Raw genomic sequence first — 22,508 nt, forward strand, 5'->3', positions numbered from 1 at the left:
GAAATGACTGTGTTCTTGAGTTCTCCAATTTTTACATTACATGTTTTCTATGTGAGCTTTCAACCTAATGTAAGAATTAAATGCAAATTTGAGGCATATTAACTGTTTTATGCAAGATCTTAAAATTGTTTTCCTTAGGACATTCATTGAAAGTATGACTCATTACTGAAAATCTATTCTTCAGTGTGTTCCTAATCATCTAGCCACCTCAAAAAGAGTTGCTTTAATATCTAAAGCCAAATCCCTGCTTTCCTTTGTGATTCCAATCACTCTCTTGGTAAATCAGAGTGTGGCCAATGTTCAGTTGCTAAAGATGGAAACTACAAGCCACTCTTCTCCTTAAACTACCAGCAGGATACAGTCAACATGTAGTTCTCTGGTATCTGTCTAGAAAGTATAGCAATTGGGCAAGGAGGGCCCTGGACAGATGCTCAGGATTTATAGATAAAGAAAGTAAAAATCAAATTCGTCAATTTTCTTACCATAGATACAGTTTTCATATGGGGAATATGCTGGTTAGAAAAGATGAAAGCAATAGATAAACTTAAATTGTGGAATTATCTGAGAATTTCCATTATCCATGTCCCCAGTTAACTGCGAACAATACAAAGTAGAATATATCAATTTTTATGAACAGAAAAATATTTGGGACAGAAATACATTTTAAAATCTTAAGAATCTGCAGGGTGAAAAAACATTTTGGAGAAAAAAGTAATTTTCCTAAGGCTTTGAGAAAAATGTAGCTTATATATATGTATTTCAATTTCAGTAGGGATAAATGGAACAGCTTCACTGAAATTGAACAATTAGGTAAGCAAATGATGAACAGTAGTTTCTCAATGTTGGAGTGGAAGGTTGCAGATAAGCAAGAGGAAGACCTTAGCATGACCCATGTGATAATGTGTTAGAGTTGTAAATATCAGTATGAACTAATGCTTATCTATCACATATCTATGCTTCCTGATGGTTAGATACATGTACATACACAGGTTGGAAGGCACAAATATATGTTGTTGCTCTGTCAGTCAAGATGGCCCAAAGGAAATGACAACCCAAAAAGCAGTGAACACACATAGTGCTCAAATCTTGGTTTTTAATATCATTTTCCAATCAAAGGAACCAGCGCTCCTTGGAGAAATGGCTGAATCTATGATAAGGAAGGAGCTATGTTGCTAATAAGCCTCGAACATTGTGTAATGCTAGAAAACATGAAAGTGTATCAAAACAAAACAAACAAACAAAACCAGAAAACAAAACCACCACAAATTTAGGGATGTGTAAAGGGACACAAGAAGCAGCATCCCATGGCCAAATTCCACAGCACAATAAGTAGAGCAGTAGTGGATTACAACCTAAGCATAAAATAATATTCATGAGTCCATACTGATATACATAAATGCTAAATAAAGTATTAAATAAGGGTGAATAAGCAAATCTTACGTGGAGAAGAATTGCAAACATTTTATGTAGATTCTCTGCTTTCAAGGATATGGAGTATAACTCCCTCTTAAGTGTGGGCTGTTTATCATGACTTCCTTCCAAAGAGTAAGTATGAAAATAATAAAAATAAGGCAAAATAATACATTTACAGTGGAAAAAACTGACTAAAACCACCTCAGTCAGGTGATCAAGGTTAACATCGTTAGTAAAATTGAGAGCGTGATGGAAAACGGCACTTTACTCTTTGTGGTCTCTCTTCCAAAACACATAACTGCAATCTAATCACAAAAAAAATCAGAAAATTCCAACTGAGATACATTCTACAAAATACCTAATCAGTACTCCTCAAAACTGCCAAGGTCATCAAAAATAAGGAAAATCTGAGAATATTCTGTGGCAAAGAGAAATAAAACACCAGAACTAAATGCAATGTGGTACTCTGCGTGAGTCCCTGGAATAGAAAAAAAAAGAACATTAGGTAAAACTAAGGATATATGAATGAGTATGGATTTTAAGTAATAATAATGTACCAATACTGGTTCATTCATTGTAACAAAAGTATCATACTCATATAAGACTTCAATAAAAGCAAGTAGGTGAGGGGTATATGGGGTATATGGAAACTCCCTGCACTGTCTTTGCCATTTTTCTGCAAATCCAAATGGTTTTAAAATAAAGTTTATCTTTACAAAGCCCTACCAGTCTAGAAATTTAAATTAAACTGGTACAATCAAATAGTAAGGCCTAATCTTACTGATTTAAGCCAATATTTAATTTTCTAACGCAAACTATAAACTATTCTTCAGATGTTAACCTCTTTGTCCATTTTCTATCTCTACATTTCTTTAGAAAATCATAAATCATGCTTTATATCGTCAATTAAAGCCAAGTTAAAATGTTAAAGTTGCTAAACATATGACTCATTTAAGCAAAGGTTTACTAAAAGACAGGAAACAATTTACAGCAGGTATGCATTTTCTGTATTGTTGCATCTTTCAAGAAGACAAAGAAAGGGATTAAGAATACCTTGGGCAAAAAGGATGCCATGTAAAGTTTTACACCAAACAAAACAAGAGAAAAATTTCAGCAAATTGATGGTAGCATTTACTTATGATTTTTTTATCCTTGCAAACAATGCATGTTTATCCATCCTTACTTCCCCATCTGGACCAATGCAAGCCATGTCACATGAAATGCCTGTTCTGACCATTAGAACATCCAGACTTCTTATGGGGCTTAAACTCTTTTACTGCAGGTGCATCCACTTGTTATATTTCAGATTAGCAGCCTCAAAGAACTTGCTTCTTCCCAGTACCCATCCTTCAATTACCGCATCATTTTCTCTAACAATCACAGTCCTTCAAGCACTTTATATGTGACAAGACATGAGCTTGCTTCCTGCCTTGTCACTCTCCTGAGTCCTCTTCAGTTCATCTGCAGTCCAAAAGGAAGCACAATATTCCAGCTGAGGTCTGAATGATGTAGGGTCAAGTGCACTCATTACCTCTTTATTTTGAGTTATTCTAGTTCTATTAATACAGCTCAAGATGTTATGTGAAATTTCCAAAATAGGTTCCATATTTTACCTTCAAAACTGTATGGCAGATACAAATACTACATTATCTGTGATTACTGTGAATGAGTTTAGCGCGTTATTTTGTGGCTGTGAATATCATACTTGGCTTCCTGGAGACCGCGTATTCATGTATCAGGGCCCTCCTGTGATGACACAGCCAGTGGTACCCTTAGAATGGCATACCCTGTAGCCTTGTCTTACTCTTTTAAAGAAAAAAAAAAACACAATCTTTGTTCTAGCTACACAGCTATAAAATCAGAACTGAACGTAATGGTGGGAAGAGAGTGCTATTTAATCTCAGCATTTAGTCTCCTGATACTTTCTGGACATCTGAAAGTATAAATATGTATATATTCTCACGAGAAATATTACTGCTTATCTAATAAGCATATTATAAAAAATTAACAAATTAATAATTCAAGGACACATCCAGGTGCCAAAGAATACAGTTTTCTAATTTTTATTAGAAAATATGTAAATAATATAAAATTTTCATTTGTATGTGCAAACTGTTAGAACAAAATGACTTAATGTAGATGAGAGATTTCCTTGAAATCCTCTTAAAATCCTGTTACTGATCCATGTAATTCAGCTCTGTCAGTTCTACTGACCAAGAAATAGATATTTAAACACAATGCTTTCAGACGTATACAATGTTGACAAATATGAAAAAAAATTACAAAACTCCAAGAAAATCAAGTAATGAATGCTAGCCAAATTTCTATCCGAACTAAGCTAACTCAGTGATATTATTGTTGTCTTTAATGGAGACACATGAATAATGTTAATCTTCAGTGGACTTAGATTAAGTAATACAATGAACAGCTATAAAATTTGTGGATCAGAATTACAGGAGGGGAAAAATACATTAATCAAGTAGACATGTTAACAAAATAATGGATTAGTCAGTATTACATTTGAATAAATTAACAAAGAAAAAGAAATACATAAAAGTTAATATTTAGTAACTTATAAGAGAAAAAAATGCTGTGTATTTTACAGACTAATTCATACACATGCCCAACATATAACTACTCATTTCCAGTCTTCATGTGTAGCATAACAGGTGTAATACATGAAATAAAAATTTGCTCCTCCCTGATGTATATTGCTATAAAAATTTTTTTAAGGTAAGATGAGAATCAAAGAGATTCTTTTTCATGCTAGACCCAGAGATTTTTAAATACATCATTTGGTTGATGTAAAGCACATTTGCAATAGGCATTAGGGATCTCAATTTAAGAACAACAGATGCAAGGCTGATGTACTGGATACTTCCTAAATACTGTGCTCAGCAGTATTGGCGCACTTAGCAATGTTGAACTGGTGTGAAGGCTCAGGTACTGAAAGACCATTTCCCTGGAAATGAGATGTTTTTTCTTGTATCTTTTGCTTGTCTTGACTGACACTCTGAAGAAGCCAAGGATACAGAAGGAGTGGAGAAAGCACACAACTCAAATTACCCAAAGGAGCTGCTCATAACGAACCTGAACAAAAGCAGATTTCAAGGAGAGGTGGGGGAAGGTGGCCATAATCTTCAATATTCTTTTGATGTGTTGCTGCTTTCAAATTTTTGGATTTTCTTAAGGTAAAGCTGTTTGATACAGATAGACTCATCAATCCAACATCTTTTACTCATGGCCAGGTTAAATACTTGACTATTCTAGTAGTGGTATGAAACTCTTAGTGCCAGCATAAAACAGCCAATTTACCTAGCTGGGGAAAATAAATAATAAGACAAAGAAAAAATGACCTGAGCCTTTGTGTCTTGTATTCAAGAACTGTGTTTCTTTTTTATTTAACTGTTTTTGTTACTGCTTTATTTGTGTTTTTGTTTTTGTTGTTTTATTATCAAAGAAATTGTTTTGGGGGATAATATATAATAGCCATGTCACACATTTCTGAAAGAACAACTTATTTCACCTGGCCCCATAAATGTAAATATTTCATAATCTTGAGAAGCTTTGGCATTTGTCTACATCCTCTTTCCAGACTGTTTGCAATTTCAGAATCATTTTCATGATTCTCATTTTTCTTATGAATTGAATTTGCGCTTGAAACATTTCAAGCCTATGGAAACAATCTTGTGAGTTCACAAATCTCACTGGGAGCAACCTTGCTCAGAATTTTGACTTCCACTTCTACTCTTACACAACAAATGTTCATGTATAGACTCAACATTTGCCTCAAAGATTCAAGTCTCCTTAAGTGTCACAAAAGGCTGTATCGCCCTTTAAGACGTTGCCATTACAAATGGCATAGGACTCAGGATTTTAAAACCTAGTACTATAATGGGCTATAAGTCTGGTTAAAAAAGTGAGAATGCTGTGCTTTTAACTTCGAAATTTGGCAAGACATATCATTTTTTAAATAAGAAACATTTTTTATTTGGATTATCCTTTTCTTATACTATCTATTCTATTATACTATTTTTAATAGTATTTAATCAGGTTTCAATGAAATCTGGTACCTGGTCTTTCTTTTCATGATAAACTAACAATAGTACTTATGATTTTCAAAGAACTTTCAAATATACTACAATCTTCACAGAAATCTGTGTGGAAAAAAAGGGACAAGAGAGGAACTAAAATATATCAAACACACTAAGTTGAACAGTTACCACGATTTATATATGTATATCATTCCTCTTTATGCACACCTTAGGACAAATTTCCTTCTGATCTTAGTGTCATAAGCAGTGTTCTTCCCTGAGCCATCAAGTTGTTTATCTAATGGACACTGGGATTTGTGTTTAAGCTTCCTGATTTACCCTGGATCCTAGGAAGCTTAGTGAGAACTTTACATTCCACCTTGCATACCCTTGGACTTCACGGTCTGCTTAACTCTTGAAAGATGGGAGGCTCTCTGGCTCCCTTGAGATCTAAACAAAATTGATTTGAACTTCCTAACTCATGACCAGTAGGAGTCCCAAAACTGACCTGTAAATTTCTCATAACTTCCTAAAGGCTGGGCTCATTGACCTGTTTAGCCAACACAATACAGCTCATTTTGGTTCACATGGCAACACCACCATCAAAATCACTTACTCCAGGTATTTCTGAGGCCTGAAGTAAGACATACATATGTCATTGGTCCTCCCACCCCTAGCAACACCCTGTACGTCTCAATACCCCTACCACCGCTGCCACTACTGGGGAGGGATCTGTTTATGGAGTGTATCCACAGTTCTCAGCCTTCCCAGGGCTGCTTCTCCTCTTCCTCTCCTCTCTTCTAATTTCTCTGCCTCATCTCCATCATTTTCATTGGCTCCTTAGCACTAAATTCTCCTTCTGTTATGCAGAGGAGTTTCACCCTCAGAGCACTTGAGCACCTACCTACAGTCAAATCCTCAAGGGACTTTCTTTCTATCCCAAGGGCATGTTCAAAATAGCTCTTCTAGGCTAGGCATGGTGGCTCACTCCTGTAATCCCAGCACTTTGGGAGGCCGAGGCAAGTAGATCACTTGAGGTCAGGAGTTCAAGACCAGCCTGGTCAACATGGTGAAACCCCATCTCTACTAAAAATACAAAAATTAGCTGGGTATGGCAGCTCACACCATAGTCCCAGCAACTTGGGAGTCTGTGGCAGGAGAATCGCTTGAAACCAGGAGGTAGACGTTGCAGTGTGCTCAGATCACACCACTGCACTCCAGCCTGGGCAAAAGAGCAAGACTCAGTCTCAAAAGAAGCAAACAAAAACAAAAAACAAACAAAATATCTCTTCTAGCAGAGACATTTCTTTCTCCATGAGAATTCTGGTGCCATTTTGGGAAGGTAATATAATTTTTTTCACCTACTGCATACATATGTGAATAGGAACATCATACCTTATTTCTCTTTGCCCTTCCTCAACATTCTCACTATAAGTTATGCGTATATAACTTTGTTGGCTGCGTTAAATGCTGCCTGGGACAAGGCAGGGTTTAAAAATAACAAATTAAATAGTGTATTATTTCCTCAAATCCTTACAATAAATCTGGGTGATTGAAACTATAGTATTTTTTCTCTTATAAATGAGGAAAGTGATGCTCATGAAAGGTAATTTGCTCAAAGTTAACCAGTCAGCATCAGACTTAATTTAAACTTAATTCAAAAACCAAGTTTAAACTTAATTTAAACTTGGCTTTGAAGCATGGGCTCTCTCCCTTGTATTGTACTACTGGCTAAGAGACTGGTATGAGACCCGTCAAGTGCTTTATCAAATTGCACATGCCACCTCCTCTTCCTACGCACTCTTCAACCTCCAGGTTTTCATACTCCTTGTTACTAGAATGAGAGAATGAGGGCTGATTTTTTTCCCCCAACAAACTCTTGCAGTTATTTCTGATAAATAATACAACTGCCTTCCCTAAAGATGTCTTCTCCAATCCTCACCATCTCTATGGCTTTTTAAAACATTGAAGTTAATTTTTCAGGATGTTCTTTGACCAAAACATATATAAGGATATAATACTTATAGTTATTGATACTTTAGTTATTGATACTCTTTCATAATAAACCAAGAATAAAACCTCATATATATGTGTGTCTGATTGTAATCATTATGCTAAAGAATTGATATATTTAAAAGCTCAAATATAGGATATGTATACTAGAATAATGAGATAAATTAATGCTGATAATAATAAAAATTAGCATTTCTACAATGAGACTAGAAAGGAGAAGGCCAGATGAGGCAGAGCATTATACTGTATTGTATACAATGCTCAGCCAGTACATTTCCTTGGCAAGTGAAGAGATACTAGAGAGATGATTTTTTGAGCTTAGTTTGACAGTGAAAGATGTATAAAAAGAATGAAGAGCCATATGTAGAGGCTGGTCTACGTCTGAAGACCAAATCATGTACTGTGATGAAAAGTAATTAAAATGAAACATCAATGTTATAGATGCAGAAAGAAGCATAATCAAGCATCAGAAGCAGCTGTGGAGATAATTTGCAGACTTTTGTCTCGCCAGCAAGATAAAACATACACATCTTCAAGGGAAGAAAGATTCCTATATGACAGCCAATGAGCTGGTTATTAGTTTTGAAGAAATAGTGTCTTAGATAAGGTGATGTGTAGCAATAACATTTAGATTTTGCAGATACACACAATTCAGCAGGATGGCTGCTTCTGCAAATCCAGTTAGTGTGTGGGAATTATTTATGCTCAAGATGACAATTTTTATACAAATTTTACCTATTGCCCCCAAAACATGAGCTATCACCTGAAAACCTCAAGTTAATATTGAAAGCCATAAATTCCAGGGACACAATTCTAAAAAAGCAATGTTTACTCTAAAACATTTTATTGAGCACCTACTATGTGTCAGACACTGTGCTAAGAACTGAGAATCTAATGAAGCAGGGCCTGAATAAGACAGTCATAAAGAGAAAATCCAACCTGCCTAAGGTAGGCACTGACTCAACATGGGAGGGCACAGCAGGCAATTCTCGCTGAGGCTTGAGAGATGAGGAAGAATGAATTATTCCTCGTGATTTAAACTTAACTCAAGGTATTGTCTTTGTATTTACCGAACAAGAATGTGACATAGAAAAGGCATATTAGACCTCCAAGCAACCTATAGCTAATGGGTAAGATCTAGGTTGGAACTGGCCTGACACTGATTACCCTAGGCAACCTGGTTAACCATTCACAGCTAGTTGCCCAATCTGTACCATAACAATGTTTACTAGTTACTTACTGAGTGACAGGTGCTCTGAGCACTTCACTGGTGTTCTCATTCAATCTTCACAGCAACCCTATGAAGTGAGAACTATTTATTGTCCCTATGTTACAAATCACAGAGAGGTTAGGTAGCTGACCCAAGGTTGCACCCTTAGTAAGTAGATAACAAGCCCTTTCCACAGATTTGGGGGAGGATTAAGTAAAATAATATCTATAAAAAGGTTAGTCTATACCTAGAGTTAATAGCCTTACAAATGTGATAGTATCTTTATTATTTTGATAGCATGAGCCCCCTACCTTATCTGAAAACACAGCATAATCACCTTATTTGAAAAATATGAAAGTATATTTAAAATTTCCCGTGACCATATAATTTTTATTTATCATCCTTTTCGGTACACTTAATCATTTATTAAGAAAAAGCTTTAAAAGTACCTATTAAGCACAACACTGTGCTGGGTATTGTGGTATAAAGTAGAAAAAAGTAGTCAAGGTGGCTATTGCAATGAATAGAACAGGTTATAATGTTACGACCTGGTCTCAAAGGCTAGCTTGGTCTCAGAAAGCTCTTTGAAGCAAAAGGCTGTGTTCAGTGAAGACCTCACAGAATGTGGTCACCCTTTTAAATGGCGACATCCTGAGGCAACTTAGCATTCAATCTCTTTCAAAAATCAAATCTGGCATGGATTATTTTCTAAAAAATAGGACGTTTCCAACAAATATTTCCTTTTTTTAAAATTTACACATCCAAAGGCTTAAGATTCCAATGCCTTACTTTAGTACTTGTAAGGTGCCTCCTTCACTGATCTCAATACCAGTGTGGTTTTCTCAATTTGCCCACTGTCAGCTTGCTAGGTTGCCTTTCTTATCTAGAACATCAAGGGACTCTCCTTCGTTATGCCAATTATTTGTTTTAAACTTACTGAGCAACCCAATGACAAGGTCCCAAGAATGAGAATTTCATACCGTGTTATTTCCTTAAACTAAATGGAGGATAAATAAAAAAAGAAGGGCCTGAATTTTTTATCAAGAGAAGAGTTGCAAAGATATGAGAAATGTGTAAGTTGCATATGGAATATGTTTTCTCAAATACTGTGGATATCAGCATTAATGAGCATATAGTTGCTGTCTCTCCCATGAAAAAGGCTGCCATTTAAAGTTAGGTTTTGTGGAGAAGGAATTAAGCAAAATATCCAAGGTAGAGAGGCTAAGGATTTTCTACAGCAGAGGCCAAATACTTGAGAAAAGCATCAGAGCTCAGTCTGGAGTCGTTTGTGGATTTCTGTGTGGTTTCTCTGTGTTACCTTTAATGGAAGAACAAGTATGCCTGAATAAGACAGAAATGAGTAAATTAACTAGGTAAGATATAAGATCATATATTTTTTTATAGCACCTTAATGATCAGTTAGTCAACCTTCAATTTTCATATTTAGAAAAGAAAAACATGGAAACTCAAGGGAGAGGAAGAATGAAGTTCCCTGACAAGTGACTAGGACTTCTTAGAACCTTATTTAGAGTTTTAGAGCCACAGCAAAAATTCTACAAAGAAAACTGTGTATAAAGTAGTGGTGAGCACTGAATGCTGACAATAGAGGAATGGAGGAAGCTCTGCTGAGATGATTAGAAGAGATGAAAGGAATTCATAATATCGGCTAAAGTCACAGTATCCTCCAGGGTTTATTCTCATGACCTAGAAAATTTTAAGGCTATTTAATAATATCCCTTAACTTACATATTGTATTTGTCATTTTCTCCTATTTATCATGGAGAAATAAAAGAGAATTTAAATGCATAAATATTTAAACTGGGTTATACCAGTTCTGGTTAAAATCATATCATGTTTCATCATTTTCAGTATATTTCTCAGAGACAGGTGGTACTTTCAAGTAAACGTCATAGGGGTTTTGAAGAAATTTTTGTAAAAGCAGGTTACATATATCTGGATTTGTGACATTCTAACATATACCACAGAAAGGTTCCTATTAAAAAGAGAGCAAAGCTGAATCACTTTGCCTTTTCTTCCCACTGTGATTTTTATTCATTTGAAGATAAAATTCAAAGCAAACATCTTAAAGCTTCTGTTTGTCACCCAAGAGTTATTTCAAGGCAGCATAGGAAATCTCACATTTTTAAAATCAGGTCATGAAAATGGAGCTGCAATCTAATTAATATGTTCATAAAACAGTTTCCACCACTACCAAATAAAAAAACAACAATTAAGATCCACTCCGAATTCTTTGGAATACCAAGAAAAACAATCCACAGGAGAAACTCTTATCACAAAACTGTTTCAAATTTAATAATTAAGAATTGTAACATTTCTGTCACATCTCTACTCTTTTCCCTGACATAATACTTTGTGTAAATAATTTCTGAAGTTGAGTAAAACGTCCTTTATTGACTGGATATATTCATTCAACATCACTGACCTTTTTCCAGTTTGTTTGACATTCTTGTACTCTTTCTTCAGTAACCTTTCCAATTCCCCCTAGTAGCTGTTCCATCACCTTACTAAGCTCCTCCACGTGCTCCTCCATGGTCTTCTTTCTGAGATGTGATCTTGAATTCCATTTAATACTTCCCACAAAAAACACAGGACATAAAACAAAAACTCCCTCAGGCTCTCTTTCCACCTACCTAATCTCCACATTATCTGCATTCTTCCTCCTTTTCCTCCCTCGTATCTCAGAGACTGTCATGTCCTCCACAAGGACATAATTCATACTTCTAAAAAAGTATCAGAATACTTCCTTAGGGACATGGTTCCTACTCTTAAAAGTACTTGGTGTTCTTCACTAGCTACTGTGTTTTTCTCTGCTCCTTCTCCCCTGTCCTCCTCTTCTCTTCCTTCTCCCTCTTTCTTATGCAAAATTTTGAACGGAGTAGTTTACACAATTTTTATCTGCTTTTATTACCCCTGAAATACAACTTACCCCCAGACACTCTCTTAAACCACTCTCTGAAGTATTATGAATAGCTACTAATTCCCAAATCCATCAAATATATGTTCACTTTGAAACTTAAGGTAGTTGGATCAAGTCAGTCAAGTTGTTCCTCCTGACTCCTGTATCGCCTTGTATATATCTATATTAATATGCTCCCTACTATACTTATACTTACAATTATTTGTTTCTGTGCCTGTTCTCCTTACTAGTTTTTTAGTATCTCCAAGGTAGGAGTCTTACCATATTCATCTGGGCACCCCATATGAATAAATAAATCAGTGTTTTCTACCTGTTCCAATATAACTCACTAAGCATGACATTTTTTCAGAAACTCAGATATTAGGCTATTTTATGATTAAAATGCTTCTTTGGCATTTATATCTGATTCCAGATAACATTAATATTCTTTACTTGGGCATAAAGTTTAAAGACCTACAATTAGTTGAACATTTTGAAGGAAGTAATAATCATGGCAGCAAAACCCAAAATGTGGATTATCTTTTACTGTTGGCAAAGCACTCTCAAAACCACTTGCCACAAAGCAAAGCTGGAGCCCACATCAAAGCAGGGCCGGAGAGGTGCAGTTTGAACAGGGCTCAACAATGCCCCACAGAGATGGTGAATGGAATGGAATTCACCTACGCTGCACACACCAAGTGTGCACCCAGAGGAAAGAATGACTTTTGCTTTGGACAGAAGCTCTGTCCATTCACTAACCACTGCAGTTTGCATTTCTACTTCATCTGTCCAAAGTATGTCACCTTTTCTAATATATCGTTCAGAGAGGCACTTTTTATTAAAAGGATCCTATAGGCCACAGTGACCTTGGAAACACAGGGTTCACCACAAACTCCTTGGAAAATTTCTCGTTCTGAGAAAACACAGAAAGAACTACTGACACAATGTAAGTATAGGTCATTGTTCTAATAATAAAGGGAAGAGTTTCTCAAGGAAAGTCCATTCACATTCAGTAGGCATCCTACATATTTACTTAGCCAACTCGCTAAATAACAGGATGAATCTGCTTATTTTCTCTGGTCTACTGCTAATCTAATTTTCCAGAAGGTCCATAAAGAAGAGTGTTAAGTCATCTGCCACAAGAACAATATGGTGGATTAAAAAGATATTGGGCTCTAAAATCAGGCCAGACCTGGTTTGGAGTGGGTCAGCTTCCCTAGTAATATATATGTGAACTTCAGCAAGTTATCTAATCTCTGTGAGCATTACCTTCCTCATCTGCAAACAGGGATTTGGATATGAAATTCTCAGAAAGTTATATTGCCATTAAAGGATATAACTTATGTGAAAACATATGGCATGCAGAGGAGTGCTCAACAGTGTTGATCTCTTCCATGAAGTATACGATATTTATACAAGAGATTTTGGCATGTCATTGTCAACATTCTAATACATTCTTCTTCTTTTATTTCAGTTTTCTGAGACAGAGTCTTGCTCTGTTGCCCAGGCTGGAGTGCATTGGCATGATCATGGCTCACTGTAGCCTCAACCTTCTGGATTCAAGAGATCCTCCTACCTTAGCCTCCCTGAGTAGCTAGGACCACAGGCATGAGCCAACATGCCCAGCTACCTTAAAAAAAAAATTATACAGATAGGGTCTCACTGTGTTGTTCAGGCTGGTCTCTAATAAATTGTTATTACCAATGTGCTGTGAGATTTTCTTTAATAGCCTACTTCTTAACATGAAGTGGGTAAATAACTGCTGTAATAGTTTTCGACAGTGGTAAAAACTCAAAGAGCTTTCACAAGGTCACACAAAATGTTAACACTCCAGAAGTTGAATTAGAAACCCGGAATGCTTTTTATTATGTTTTTAGTCTATTTACGTTTCCAGCCAATAGCCTGATTATACAGACTCTAGATGATCTATCTTTGACATCATATATATAGGGATATACATGTATGAACTTTACACAACCTAATCCCTAGTTGCAATATATTGTATTGGGTATGTTTATAGGCTGGGATTTCTCGAACAACTGGAAAGTCATCTGATAATCCATCACGTGATAAGCAGTTGCAGCAGCTAAGTTATGGCTTGGAGATATTTTCGAGCTATTGTAAAAAATATGGATGATGTTATAGCTAGAGAGTATTAATGAGCATTAACATTCATAGGATATGATTGAAAGAGGAGAGAAAAGGATGAGGGTTTTTTTCCTTTTTTAAAAAAAAAAGGAAAATCCAACCTATGGCTATTAAAAAAAACTGGTTGTTTAGTTTTCTCGGGTTCTTCTTTGCATCTCAGAATTTGAAACTATTTTTCGTTTTCCTTTACTTGCCTATTTTTCTCTGAACCCAAATACCTCAGCATTAATGTAAATAACTCAATAATAGTCAACTAAAAAGAGAAGGCAAAAAGGAGTGGAAAGTGAAGAATTTTAAAGAAGCGGGGCTGGGCACAGTGTCTCACGCCTGTAATCCCAGCACTTTGGGAGGCCGAGGCAGGTAGATCACGAGGTCAAGAGATGGAGATCATCCTGGTCAACATGGTGAAACCCTGTCTCTACTAAAAATACAAAAATTAGCTGGGCATGGTGGCACAGCCTGTAGTCCCAGCTACTCGGGAGGCTGAGGCAGGAGCATTGCTTGAACCCAGGAGGCGGAGGTTGCGGTGAGCCGAGATTGCTCCATTGCACTGTAGCCTGGGTAACAAGAGTGAAACTCCGTCTCAAAAAAAAAAGAAGTGAAAACATCATAAACTCTTAGTAAATAATTTTCATATGTTGGGGGATAACTTCTTATTTTCTTCCTTTTGTAAGATTTCTAAGACCTCCCTGGCTATGCCACTCAGTTCATTGCAGATGTAAACTCTCAGCAATTTTTAGTGCACAAACTATTTTACTACAGCGGAAGGCTGCTAGCACTAAAGACTATGTTTCATTTCTGTAAGTTGTAAGCATATTGACACCACTAACGACTTTGCGCCTCTACCATACCATTCTTAATCGAATTACTTTTTAAAAACATTAAAACAAAAAATAAAGATTTAAAGTTTCATTTTTAAATTCCAAGGTATTACTAGAAAAAATTAAGGCACATACATCTGAAGGCAACAAAAGACAGTAAAATAGCCAACAGAAAAGTTTCATTTTTAATAGGATTGATATCTCACATAATGGAAAATCTTTGTTACATTATATTGAACACTGAATTCCTGCCTTAAACAATGGTTGACTTTATTATTGAGCCCTAGGGATTGTGAACAAGGTGAGTCTGTATAATTATGAGCTCCATCTAAACTTTATTGGTCATAAGTGTTTACAAGTAAATTGTATTTGACCCTAACAGGAATTCAGAATTAAGCTAGGAGTCTGGTATTTATATTTTAGAATTTCTGGGTAGTTCTGCAACCCAGAGGAAGAGATATTAAAGAAGCAAGGTCAGCTATTACCTGCAATTTGATTGGAAGACAAGCAGACACTGGAATAATTTTAAGTTGGCTAAAAAGAGCAAAGCTCCATTACCTTACATGAGACTTGATATGTCATTTCCTTCAACGTATACATAGTCATCAAACTCAATATTGCTCCTACCCACTAAAATTCTAATAAAATAAGTGAATCTGCTATATTGGTCAAAACCGAAACTCTGGAAAATGCACCTCTGGATTGAGTTTCTGTAGTTTCAGTGTATGAAGAGAAGAAAACCTTAAAAGATGAAACTCTATGAGGCTAGATAGGAAGGGTTATCTTTTCATTAGAAGGCAGGCCATCTTGTCTTTCTCTGAATATTTATTCATTATATTAGTAGTTTTAAACATATATACATGCCAATTATGAACATATATATGAATATATTATTGATATACTGATTTATATCTTGCTTCATTCCATAAAGGATTTAGATCAAAACAGAATAAAATGAGTTAGTTTATGAATTGAATGCTTGGTCCATAGACGAACAATCAAACAAATAACTTTCTACGTTAAACCTTATAGAAACTGATACCTGGAAAAGAACAGTCTAACAAAAGAACTTAGTGTCCTGGAAGAAGGAAAAAGATGCCTCCATGTTGAGTGAAGGTGTCACAATCACCACATTTTGCATTCCAAAGACAGTGTGATAAAAACATTTAGATGTCCTGCCTTTTAAAATTAAACCCTAAGTACCAAATAAGCAAATAATTAATCACCTTCCACAATCACTAATCCCAAATCTTCCTCTGGTGTCCTCAGAGAGGCCCTTGACGGCAGCGTTCCATAGCCTCTCCTAGCCAAGGCAGTTAGCTTCTATCTTCCACGGTCCTTTTAGCCATTTGAATCCATCATTAAAAGGTTGCAAAAGTATTTAAATAAAATACCCTCCTAAATTGTTTAGCTGTGAAATTCGATTGCATTCAACATAGCCTTGATGTTTCTGGCATGAAATTATAGTATTTTTCAAATCAGATTATAAAAAGTTATGTATAGTTTAAGTAAGGCAAAAAGCTGAGAACATGTTAGTCACACTGTGTTATGTCATTCATGTTAGACCCTGACATTCGATTCCAGGTTATAATGCTTCTAAAGAGTCCTCTTAATTGCTGCTAGATGAAATTTAAATTCCTAGAAAGCTGACTTGCTTTTCCCTTCTTTCAACCATGCCATACTTGTTCTGAATGCCAGGCTACCCTTCTATTCTCACAACTAGCCAGAATAAAAACTAAGAAGAGCTCTATAGTACTTATCTATCCAGCGAGGCAAACCCTTATCTTTGTTTGGCTTGGCAGTGAAAAGGCTGAAAAGTATAATGGAAAGAAGCCTTTGCAATAAAGTCTTCCAGCACGTATTTCTAATGTAACTTCAAACAAGAAAGACACATTCTTCACACCACTCTTTTAGCACTGAAGGGGTAGTGTTCTGTTAAGCCAAGTAATGGGCCCACTTATTAACTTTAACTCGTAACTGATAAACAGTGAATTCTTAAGACTATTGCTCAATAATCAACATACCAGCCTTAGGGCAAAAGGATGAAGGTTCAAGCAGGAACTCTGTGCATAGGCTTCTATTTCAATCACTACTTGTGATAAACTTTTGAAGACTACCCTAGACCTCCTATGTCTTAGCTTTTTCTCATTCTTTCTTCTCGAAAAACAGGACAGAAAGAGGACCAGCACATGCCACGTCCTACCTCTCCAAAGGGTATAGAGCCTTTCTGGAGAGAGCTAGGGCTCATGAAACCAAAGCACCTATCTGTTTTACAATGTTTATTATTCCTTGGCATTGGTCTGTTGCCAACTTCTGATCTGCCCCTTCACAAAAGCCATAAATGTGAGAATGAGGAGAGGGGGAGTCTTTGGAAATGAAAAGAGCAATTTGGCAAGCCCTTTATTCTAAGCAGGATAATTCTTGAGCCTGAAATCTCACCCCATAGGGGATCTTACAGTAGAACAAAGGGAAATAAGGTTTTCTGTCAACAAACCCCTAGAATCTCTTACTGCAGTATTGGAAGGAGAGGCTGTAAATAAAAGGAAAACAACAACAATTGGGAAAGTCGAACCAGGCCCAAAATTAATTAGGTCACCTGGAAAAAACCACCACCTTCTTCCTCTGAGTCTAACATCATATTAATAATCCTTCTGAGGGGCCCAAGAAGAGTAGTTATACAGAGCATTCACACTCTACATTGGCTCAGTTTGGTCACAACAATAACAGCAGATTGGTAAGGCATGCAGTGAAACAGATGAAGGGTTACCTAGCTCCAGGCACAAAAGAAAACCACCAGGACTCTCAACTTCTCCATATAGCTTTCAAACATATGTGTTACAGAGCTAGGGGAGCATGAATAAGCAAATTTGCATGATTTCCAAAACTACAGAGTTGAATAGCTCATTTCTTTCTAGTCAGAGCATAGGGGAGGTTAATGCAACAAAAATAAAAGCTGGTTATAATGTCAGGCATTCGAAGAGCACATGCATCCAATGTATTACAACATAAACAAATGGATTCAAACAACAGAACTTAGGTAGAACAAAAACTGTTGCTTTGTAGCAAGGGACACTTGATAGAAAGGAGAATGGCAATTTCCCCTCCTAAGCAAATCTTAAGAGGTATAAAATTAACTTTAAAGAAAAGCATAAGGCATAGAAGAAAAAAAATGGACAAATGCCTATTATGTGCCAGGAACTGTTTCTAGGATCTTTTAATCTCAGGATTAAAGACTATTGATGTGAATTTGTCTGTATGAATGACGAGGACCTTATTGCTGATGCCTGACCCTCACCAACAGAATAAGCAAGACCATGGCACTAAGGCTCCCCCTGACTAGGAAACTCTGGCGATGCAGTTGGAAGTGGGCCACCAAGGTATGCATCATGTCACCCAAGCATTCTAGAGTCTGGGGGTAGTAGATCTGGTCAACAGAGAAGGTGGATACGCCACAGCATCGACTCTGGATGGATCTGGTCCTGTTCGAAAATAAGCACCTGCCTAGAGTGGCAGAGGATGTCTCCCAAGCTTCTCTGCAATAGATTTTTTTAGCTGAAAGCTGAAAACTCTTTAACAAACCAGCAGGTGATTTTGGTGGTACCTTAAGCTCTCAGGGAGCTTTCATTTGAGACACTGTCATGAAAGCAGTTGAAAAACCCTCAGAAACCTATATTTGGATACCTATTATTTATCCTGAGTCCAGCCAAAACATTTACCTGAAAGATATACTTTCAAAATCAGACACATTGCGGTATCCAAAACAACCCAGGCTAGCAGACACAAAGCCTTAACATGTGCCTTTATTATGCACTCACAAAGTTTCTGCTATGAAAGTCTGAATCCAGCTAACCCTAAATGTATGACAAAAACAAGCAATTTTAAAATAATGACCTTTGCTCTTATAATACCCTCAGCAATGAGTTTCTATACACATTGAGTCATAAACTCCAGCAAGAAATGGTACATGATATCACATGTCCAGGGACCTTAATACATTGCATTGAACCTTAATACATGACCAAATATCAAGGCACTAAGCAAGTTCTATGAGAGCCTGAGCACTTCATGAATCTTATGTTAGAATTCCAACAGAATTCTACTGGTTCATTTTGGTAGAAATGTTTCTTACATACCTAAAATATTCTTAACTGTGAGGCCCTAACACATTTTAGTATTATTTTAAAATTGAGTCAACATTCTAAGTTTCCCTTAACCTTCCTTTGGAAATTCAGACAAATTGATATGAGATGTCAGAAATTCATGTGTGCCCTTCCCCAGGGAATTTTCAAATAAAAATAGCAAAACAACAAAAAACAAACCCAGAGCCTCCCTTTTAGAAAATTTATTAAATTGTTGCCATTCTCAAAGTTGTTTTTTTCTCCATGAAATATGAGCAATTTAAATGTTCTCATGTCCTTATGCTTGATTTCTCATTTGGGGATGCTTTTTATTAACAAAGTAATTTTTATTGCATAACCACTACTTTCTCAGACACTATTCGGTCTTGCACAGTTTACTTTTCATTCCCACTTGATACCAACACTCTCGTTCAAGACAAATTCTCCTCTGGTACCTGTCATGGAATTTTACCATTCTGAGTTTTACAAACTGAAGGGAATATTGATTACTCACCATATCCAGGAATGCCTTCTAAAGGGAAAATTATTCACGTGCATCATGTTCGCAGATCTTCTGTCATTAATATTTTTCTTGTCTCCTGTGTTACATGTAGTGATTTTTACAGATGAATTCCAACTCTCTTGTTTGAGCAGCTATGGTGGGCAATTATTGCAACAAGTATTGAATTCCAAAAAAAAAAAAAATCTCCCCCCACCAATAAAGACAAACAGCAATAACAAAAGCCCTTCCAGGATTTGAAAAAAGAAACATCACAGAGCACTGCAGGTATGGATCCATCCATTTAGGTTCCACTAGTTAGTCAACACCCTAAAATAACCAGTTCAACTACTAATCCTAAATGCCTAAATGGTGGCAACTATTGTCCTGGTAAAATCTAACTGCATTGGGTGTAAATTAATGCATCCTTAAGAAAGGACTCTGGAATGTGAGAAAAAAAAGAGTCAAAAGACAGTTTCTTGATATCCTTGTTAAAGAAGTGTTAGAAGGGAAATGGAAAACTTCAGGTTGCTTTGCCATGCTGTCCTTTAGAAATGAATATTGCTTTTTCTTCTTTCTTAGGCACATATTCATGTGTGGTCACTTTAACGCAGTGCTACCGTCTGAGACGTGTCGGACAAAGACCTGGGCAGAGGGGCTAGAAAGCATGTATCACCAAAGCCAGCTTCTTTCCCCAAATTTCAGAATTGCTGGTTCAACTGCAAAAGTAGGAAGGCAACGAGTAATTTCTGCTTTGCAGGACAAAATTGCCATTAACTACCATCATGACTTCAGAAGGTGCTGTCACGATGAAATTCATTTCTGCTGCCTAACCCCATAATAAGGCTGCCTGCTCTCTTTAAGTAAAATGACTAAGCTATTGATCTTTTCACTGCAGAATCCCCTTTAATTTGTTATTATCAAAACCATGTGGGAGCTTTTCATATTTTGCCTTAGAAAGAAAATGAATTTCACAGCTGCAAGTCAGACGTTGTCTAAGAATTTCTTCCCCCGATGTCTTTTCTTTTTTCTCTCTCTCAATCTCTTTTGTTTTTCACCCCAAATTCAGTTTTCCAATAGGTGTCATTTATTCTGATGCTCTGATATCTTCTGAAAGATTCTCATGCCCAAGCTATACAGACCTTGCATGCTTTTAAAACACAATGGCAACAGGCTCCCGCTGGAGTCCCCCAGCACCGAATTTCCAGCAGAACCTTTGGAATCCTCGCAGCCGCCTTGTCTGCCCTGGGCTGTGCCGCCCCAGCTCTGATCAGCTCAGGACACTTGCAGGCTCCGTGGTACTGTACATTAACTCTGCAGCAGCCTGGCTCGGCTGCAGACTGCTGCCTGACAGGGGATGTGCTGGCGTCAAGGGGGCCCTCTAGGTGGGTTCCCAGACATTGCAGAGCCGCGCACTCCTTGCTAGCCTCCAAGGAAGAGCAAGCAAAAGGGGTTAAAGGAATAGCACGCCCTGGAAGAGTAGATTTCTTTCAGTAAGTAATTACCAGGCAAGAAAAGCTAAACAACGAGAAGTCTGTAAAACACCTCGCAGGGAAATTACACCTTAAACAAACAGATATTATGAAGGGAGGATTTTTTGTTTGTTTTCCTTCTTACCAAATGGAAAAAAAGGAATAAAAGAAGTCCAGAGATCATTTGCAAATGATAGGGCTTGGTGGATTTGACGCCTTAAAAAAAAATACTGGGGTGGGGAAGCTTTGCTTACGTGATGATTTGTAACCATTTAGCTGCAGATGACCACATGGTGATTTTTGGACAGGAAATCCTATGGAAGCCAGTTCTGCAGAAGTCAGTTACACTTCAATTGCGCATGCCATAAAACTGCTTGTTTGATCAGGGGGTGTGTAGATATGAGGAATACTAAGATAAAACATTGCAATCCCTACCATAGGTGTTTTGCATTTCCTTAAGCTTGCTCCTTTGTTGCAAAAATTCTGTTCAATAATCCCCCCAAAAGCACCCCATCACTGTTGATGCCATTTTGGAGAAAGAATAAAATAGTAAACTCTTGTAATAGTAGGTTGGCACTTAAATGGTATTTGTTTGAATTCAGTGGGAGAATAGACTTTACAGTAGAAGTATACTCAATATTAATGTACCACTTTTAACTTAGGTATTTAAAAAGCCTGTTATGCAATTGCTTAATATTAAATGGATTACTGGCAACACTTAATATAACATGCTATTATCTTCAGTTAGGATTTCCCCAGTGAGGTCCTGTCACTGCAGAAAATATTACCCAAGATTGGATAGAGGGCATGTCCCATAAATTCAAAACCTGTTATAAAGAAAACTAGTCTTAAAAACTGCCATGATTTGGGGAATTTTCATTTTGATCAAAAGATGATCCTAATAGGAGTATTCCTAGGAGGAAGAAGAACTGGGTGATTCCTTTAAAAGCAATTTGAACTTGTAACTTCAGAAAGATGCCACTGCAGCATAAAAGAATCTTGAGAATATTTGTTGAGATTTCCTGTAGTCTAGGCAGTGTCCTCATGACCTCTTTTTGCTAAAGGGACTAAATCTCTTCCATAAGATCATTTGTAATCTGGCCCAGAAAACATCAGCCTACATTGTTTTTAACAAGCATTGAATGTTTTGAATCAAGTAATTAAAAATTTGGTACTATATTAGATATTTAAATATTATTATTTAAGAGCTAGAAACATTTACAATGCCCCAGGTCCCATTCTAAGAGTTTTACAGTATTATCTCATTTAATCCACACAACACCACTATGAGTTGAAGCACTGTTACTAGCCCTGTTCTCCAGATGAGGCTATTGAGGCACTCAGATGTCAAGTAGTATGTCTGAGGTTAAATATCTAGTGAGTCACTATCTGAATCAAAGAAGTCTGGCTGCAGAGCCTGTCCACATTACCACCATATTCCAGCACCTCTATAATCACCATAAGGCCACCGTGTTATGTTTTTATACTTTCTTAAAAATTATTGTTATATGTATTAGTTTAGCATCACAGAATTATGCCGAGGAGATTAAAACATTTATTACGCCCATTTGGGAGATGCCAAAAAGACAGTATTTGCTCCTTATCAGGCATCCTGAGAGCAGTAGATCTGGAAGAGAATTCAAATTATTTGGCTCTGTCTGGTTAGTGATCTATGATCATGATTATTGATGATAATGAAATGAAGGGCTTTAATTATTTTAAAACTAACATTTAGTCTTTATACTATATAAGAGAGTAGGTCTCCATGGAAAATAGCAAAGGCAAAGATTTTTTTTTTTTTTTTTTTTTTTTTTTTTTTTTTTTTTTTTTTTTTTTTTTTTTTTTAGAGACAGAGTCTCTGTT

At 36.6% G+C, this 22,508-nt stretch overlaps 1 protein-coding gene across 5 annotated transcripts in view; it reads right to left on the reverse strand.

The window, feature by feature from the left end:
* Positions 1-22,508, reverse strand: part of PDE4D (phosphodiesterase 4D) — a 1,550,946-nt gene that overhangs the window by 601,200 nt on the left and 927,238 nt on the right. Inside the window, exon 1 of one of the 5 annotated variants that reach the window (XM_037728086.1) lies at positions 19,189-20,593. The exons of the other annotated variants lie outside the window; for them this stretch is intronic. Within the exon in view, the coding sequence (XP_037584014.1) occupies positions 19,189-19,235 (47 nt within the window). The 5' untranslated portion in view covers positions 19,236-20,593. Of the gene's footprint in view, positions 1-19,188; positions 20,594-22,508 lie in introns of those variants that run through there. 5 annotated transcript variants of the gene reach the window in all.

The sequence above is a fragment of the Cebus imitator genome, unplaced genomic scaffold, assembly GCF_001604975.1.
Source record: "Cebus imitator isolate Cc_AM_T3 unplaced genomic scaffold, Cebus_imitator-1.0 Scaffold255, whole genome shotgun sequence".
Taxonomy (NCBI): Eukaryota; Metazoa; Chordata; class Mammalia; order Primates; family Cebidae; genus Cebus; species Cebus imitator.